The sequence below is a fragment of the Canis lupus genome, chromosome 9 (genome assembly GCF_048164855.1).
Source record: "Canis lupus baileyi chromosome 9, mCanLup2.hap1, whole genome shotgun sequence".
Classification (NCBI taxonomy): domain Eukaryota; kingdom Metazoa; phylum Chordata; class Mammalia; order Carnivora; family Canidae; genus Canis; species Canis lupus.
In genome coordinates, this window is record NC_132846.1 from 75,486,882 (window position 1) to 75,493,196 (window position 6,315).

A 6,315-nucleotide genomic window follows, 5' to 3' on the forward strand; every position below is an offset into this window, starting at 1 on the left:
CTGTTCTATCAGATGCTCCAGACCTTGCTGTGCTGAGGGTCCTCTTTTTATCTATCTCACTGCCAGATGTCCCTGAGAAGGGCGTGAGGCTGGCAGAGGGCCCGGTCTCCATGAGGGTGCTCCTCTTGCTGCTTGTGCTCTGGGCAGGGCTGGCTCCCACCCAGGGTTCTCAAGGCCATCCCTCCTGGCGTTATGTCTCCTCTGAGGTGGTCATTCCAGGAAGGAACTGCACCACGGCAAAGGCGTCCAGATGCCAGGCTGGCTCTCCTACAGCCTGCACTTTGGGGGCAAGAGGCACGTTATCCACATGCGGCGCAAGAAGCTCTTCTGGTCCAGGCATCTGCTGGTGATGACTCAGGATGACCAAGGTGCCTTGCAGGTGGATTACCCGTTCATCCCTCCTGACTGTTACTACCTCGGCTACCTGGAGGAGATTCCTCTTTCCATGGTCACCCTGGACACGTGCCATGGGGGACTGGAAGGTATCATGAAGTTGGATGACCTTGCCTATGAGATCAAGCCCCTCAGCAGTTCCCAAAGATTTGAACACATTGTTTCTCAGATAGTGGCAGACAGCATTGCAACAGTCCCTACCTATAAACTGGGACTGAAGGAGGATAGAGACCCCTTATTCTCTCAAGCAAATGCCAGTGTAGTTATGCGGCTCTCAAGTAAGATGTATGCATCTCATAATGGTTATGTGAAATCGCTCGCCTTAAGTTCACACTCAATGTATAGTGTGTTCAACAACGTGTCTAAATGTGCCCAATTCCTGATAAGGATATTTAGTTTGATTGACACATTCTATCAAGCACTTGATATAAATTACTATATTGGATCCATGATTATTTATACTCAGGGAGAGTCAGCTGCCATGAACAATGTTCATCAAGCCCATAGTCCATTAGCTAGATATTACCATTCTAAGGTTTATCCAATTATTTTACCACATTCGACCTTAATTGTCATTAAAGAAGGGCCACTGGATAATAATACAGAACCTATACTTTATCGCTTCTGCAAAATGCAAAATCTCCTCATGCTTGGGTACCTAGGCAGACATTATTTAATATTGTCTATCGTAGCAGCACAGAAGGTGGGTAGAAGTTTTGGTTTATATTATGACAACAGGTTTTGTATCTGTCAGAGAAGATCTATCTGCATTATGCACAAAATCATTGGTCTGACTGATAGTTTTAGTAACTGTTCCTTTATGCATCTCCAGCACATTGTGGGATCTGGTAAATCAGAGTGCTTGTACAGCACCGAAATGAGGTATTTAAATAAAAGTCTGACTCATGATCGTTGTGGAAACTCCATAGTGGATCCACTTGAACAGTGTGACTGTGGCTCCTTCAAACAGTGTTATAGCAATCTCTGCTGTCATAATGATTGTACCTTCACTACTGGAAGCATATGTAATACAGGCAGATGCTGCACAAACTGCACCTATTCCCCTGCTGGGACACTCTGCAGACCAATCCAAACTGTGTGTGATCTTCCGGAGTACTGCCGAGGAGGGTCCTTGACATGCCCTGATGATTTCTATATGCAAGATGGAACCCCGTGCACTGAAGTGGGCTACTGTTATCATGGAAACTGTACTGATCGCTCTGTGCACTGCAAAGAAATCTTTGGTAAAAATGCTGTGAATGGTGCAGATGTATGCTATACCATAAATAGAAGAGGTGATAGATATGGACACTGTAGAAGACTAGCTGAGAAAATAGCTAGTACCTCGTGTGAGGTCGAAAATATTCAGTGTGGAAGACTGCAGTGTAGCAATGTCACCCATCTCCCTCGGTTGCAAGAACATGTGGGATTCCATCAGTCTAAGATATCAGGGGTCTGGTGTTTTGGGCTGGATTCACATCGTGGCACAGGAACAAATGATATTGGTCATGTGCGATCTGGTACTCCCTGTGCTCCTGGAAAATTCTGTCAAAATACCTACTGCAATGGCACTATAGGTCAGCTGAATTATGACTGCATCCCTGAAAAATGCAGTTACAGGGGCATTTGCGACAACAACAGGAACTGTCATTGCCACATAGGCTGGGATCCTCCACGGTGCATTGATCGAGGTGCTGGTGGGAGCACAGACAGTGGACCCCCTCCAAGAAGAATGCGGGCAGTCAGGCAAAGTCATGAGTCAGTGATATATCTGAGAGTGGTCTTTGGTCGAATCTATGCCTTGATAGCTGCACTCCTTTTTGGTGTTGCCACCAATGTTAGAACCATCAAGATAGTCACAGTAAAAGATGTAATAGTTGATTAAGCCAATATGATAATACAACTTCAGAACCTGGAACAACAAGACAATCCATAAATCAGCCCCAGACTCGTGAACAACAATTGACCATCCACAGGAACATGAGTGAATTTATAGCAAGGAGATGGCAAGGACAATATCCACAGTTCCAGGGCTCTGCAGGAGACACAGGGTCCCACGCACATCATGGGACTCTCAATCAGTTCTGGAACTGGTCTCTGACCAGACGCCTGGAAATAAATCTTGAAAAATATACATTGGCCTCTCCACATATTTGTTTCATTTTTTTAATAATAAATTTATTTTTTATTGCTGTTCACTTTGCCAACATACAGAATAACACCCAGTGCTCATCCCCTCAAATGCCTCCCTCAGTGCCCATAACCCATTCACCCCCACCCCCCGCCCTCCTCCCCCTCCACCACCCCTAGTTCTTTTCCCAGAGTTAGCAGTCTTTACGTTCTGTCTCCCTTTCTGATATTTCCCACACATTTCTTCTCCCTTCCCTTATATTCCCTTTCACTGTTATTTATATTCCCCAAATGAATGAGAACATATAATGTTTGTCCTTCTCTGATTGACTTACTTCACTCAGCATAATACCCTCCAGTTCCATCCATGTCGAAGCAAATGTGGGTATTTGTCATTTCTAATGGCTGAGTAATATTCCATTGTATACATAAACCACAGCTTCTTTATCCATTCATCTTTCGATGGACACCGAGGCTCCTTCCACAGTTTGGCTATTGCGGACATTGCTGCTATAAACATCGGGTGCAGGTGTCCCGGGATTTCATTGCATCTGAATCTTTGGGGTAAATCCCCAACAGGGCAATTGCTGGGTCATAGGGCAGGTCTATTTTTAACTCTTTGAGGAACCTCCACACAGTTTTCCAGAGTGGCTGCACCAGTTCACATTCCCACCAACAGTGTAAGAGGGTTCCCTTTTCTCCGCATCCTCTCCAACATTTGTTGTTTCCTGCCTTGTTAATGTTCCCCATTCTCACTGGTGTGAGGTGGTATCTCATCGTGGTTTTGATTTGTATTTTCCTGATGGCAAGTGATGCAGAGCATTTACTCATGTGCATGTTGGTCATGTCTATGTCTTCCTCTGTGAGATTTCTCTTCATGTGTTTTGCCCATTTGATGATTGGATTGTTTGTTTCTTTGGTGTTGAGTTTAAGAAGTTCTTTATAGATCTTGGAAACTAGCCCTTTATCTGATACGTCATTTGCAAATATCTTCTCCCATTCTGTATGTTGTCTTTGAGTTTTGTTGACTGTATCCTTTGTTGTGCAAAACTTCTTATCTTGATGAAGTCCCAATAGTTCATTTTTGCTTTTGTTTCTTTTGCCTTCGTGGATGTATCTTGCAAGAAGTTACTGTCGCTGAGTTCAAAAAGGGTGTTGCCTGTGTTCTCCTCTAGGATTTTGATGGAATCTTGTCTCACATTTATATCTTTCATCCATTTTGAGTTTATCTTTGTGTATGGTGAAAGAGAGTGGTCTAGTTTCATTCTTCTGCATGTGGATGTCCAATTTTCCCAGCACCATTTGTTGAAGAGACTGTCTTTCTTCCAATGGATAGTCTTTCCTCGTTTATCGAATATTAGTTGGCCATAAAGTTCAGGGTCCACTTCTGGGTTCTCTATTCTGTTCCATTGATCTATGTGTCTGTTTTTGTGCCAGTACCACACTGTCCTGATGACCGCAGCTTTGTAGTACAACCTGAAATCTGGCATTGTGATGCCCCCAGCTATGGTTTTCTTTTGTAAAATTCCCCTGACTATTCAGGGTCTTTTCTGATTCCACACAAATCTTAAACTAATTTCTTTTAACTCTCTGAAGAAAGTCCATGATATTTTGATGGGGATTGCATTAAACGTGTAAATTGCGCTGGGTAACATTGACATTTTCACAATATTAATTCTGCCAATCCATGAGCATGGAATATTTTTCCATCTCTTTATGTCTTCCTCAATTTCTTTCAGAAGTGTTCTATACTTTTTAGGGTACAGATCCTTTACCTCTTTGGTTAGGTTTATTCCTAGGTATCTTATGCTTTTGGGTGCATTTGTAAATGGGATTGACTCCTTAATTTCTCTTTCTTCAGTCTCATTGTTAGTGTATAGAAATGCCACTGACTTCTGGGCATTGATTTTGTATCCTGTTACACAGCTAAATTGCTGTATGAGTTCTAGCAATCTTGGGGTAGAGGCTTTGTGGGTTTTCTATGTAGAGTATCATGTCATCAGCAAAGAGGGAGATTTTGACTTCTTCTTTACCAATTTGAATTCCTTTAATGTCTTTTTGTTGTCTGATTGCTGAGGCTAGCACTACCAGTACTATGTTGAATAGCAATGGTGAGAGTGGACATCCCTGTCTTGTTCCTGATCTTAGGGGAAAGGCTCCCAGTGCTTCCCCCTTGAGGATATTTGCTGTGGGCTTTTTGTAGATGGCTTTTAAGATGTTGAGGATTGTTCCCTCTATCCCTACACTCTGAAGAGTTTTGATCAGGAATGGATGCTGTATTTTGTCAAATGCTTTCTCTGCATCTAATGAGAGGATCATATGGTTCTTGGTTTTTCTCTTGCTGATATGATGAGTCACGCTGATTGTTTATGAGTGTTGAACTAGCCTTGTATCCCGGGAATAAATCCCACTTGGTCATGGTGAATTTTTTTCTTAATGTACTGTTGGATCTTATTGGCTAGTGTCTTGTTGAGAATGTTTGCATCCATGTTCATCAGGGATATTGTCTATAATTCTCCTTTATGGTTGTGGTCTTTGTCTGGTTTTGGAATTAAGGTGATGCTGGCCTCATGGAATGAATTTGGAAGTACTCCATCTCTTTCTATCTTTCTGAACAGTTTTAGTAGAATAGGTATGTTTTCTTCTTTTAACGTTTGATAGAAATCCCCTCAGAAGCCCTTAAAAAGAAATTCTTCAATAAAGAGGTTTTCCTCTTGTTAACTCTTCTAGGGTGAATTTTTCCATCATTTCATTTTCTGCTTACAATAAATGGTAAGAGAGAAAAAGGGAAAAATAATAATAAAAAAGATCGTCAAATGTGTTGGTCTCCTCCTTAATAGAATATAGATTACAGGGGGGAGGAGCAAGATGGCGGAAGAGTAGGGTCTCCAAATCACCTGTCTCCACCAAACTACCTAGAAAGCCTTCAAATTATCCTGAAAATCTATGAATTCGGCCTGAGATTTAAAGAGAGACCAGCTGGAATGCTACAGTGAGAAGAGTTCGCGCATCTATCGAGGTAGGAAGACGGGGAAAAAGAAATAAAGGAACAAAGGCCTCCAAGGGGGAGGGGCCCCGCGAGGAGCCGGGCTGAGGCCGGGGCGAGGGTCCCCAGGACAGGAGAGCCCCGTCCCGGAGACGCAGGAGCTGCACCGACCTTCCCGGGGGAAAGGGGCTCCAGGGAGGTGGAGCAGGACCAGGAGGGCGAGGAGGCCCGCAGGCTCCCGGGGACAGTAACAGCAAATGCGCGCCCAGGAGAGTGCGCCGAGCTCCCTAAGGGCTGCAGCGCGCACGGCGGGACAGGCGGGACCCGGAGCAGCTGGAGAGGCTCGGGCGGCGGCTCCGCGGAGGGGGCTGCGCGGCCCCGGGAGCAGCTCGGAGGGGCTCGGGCAGAGGAAGAGGCTCCGTGCAGAGGGGGCTGCGCGGTTCCAGGAGCAGCTCAGAGGGGCTCGGGCGGCAGCTCCGCAGAGGGGGCTGCGGGGCGGGAGCGCGAATCCACCAGCGCAGGCTCCGGAGCACAGGGCGCCAGGACACAGCCCAGGATCCGGCCTCCCCCGGGACAGGCAGAGGCCGGGAGGGCCCAGGACAGCGAGGACGCTCCTGCCCCAGCTGAGCAGATCAGCGGCCCCGCCCCGGAGCCTCCAGGCCCTGCAGACGGAGTTCCTGCCGGAGCTGAATCGAGGTTTCCAGAGCTGCCCCGCCACTGGGGCTGTTCCTCCTGCGGCCTCACGGGGTAAACAACCCCTACTGAGCCCTGCACCAGGCAGGGGCACAGCAGCTCCCCCAACTGCT

General features: G+C 46.0%; 1 protein-coding gene across 1 annotated transcript; it reads left to right on the forward strand.

Annotated features, from left to right (window-relative positions):
- Positions 1 to 250: 250 nt before the first annotated feature.
- On the forward strand, positions 251 to 2,278 carry LOC140639532 (disintegrin and metalloproteinase domain-containing protein 21-like). Its single transcript, XM_072837754.1, has one exon. It carries the CDS (start codon positions 251 to 253, stop codon positions 2,276 to 2,278), a length of 2,028 nt encoding a protein of 675 aa, XP_072693855.1.
- The last annotated feature ends 4,037 nt before the right edge of the window (positions 2,279 to 6,315 follow it).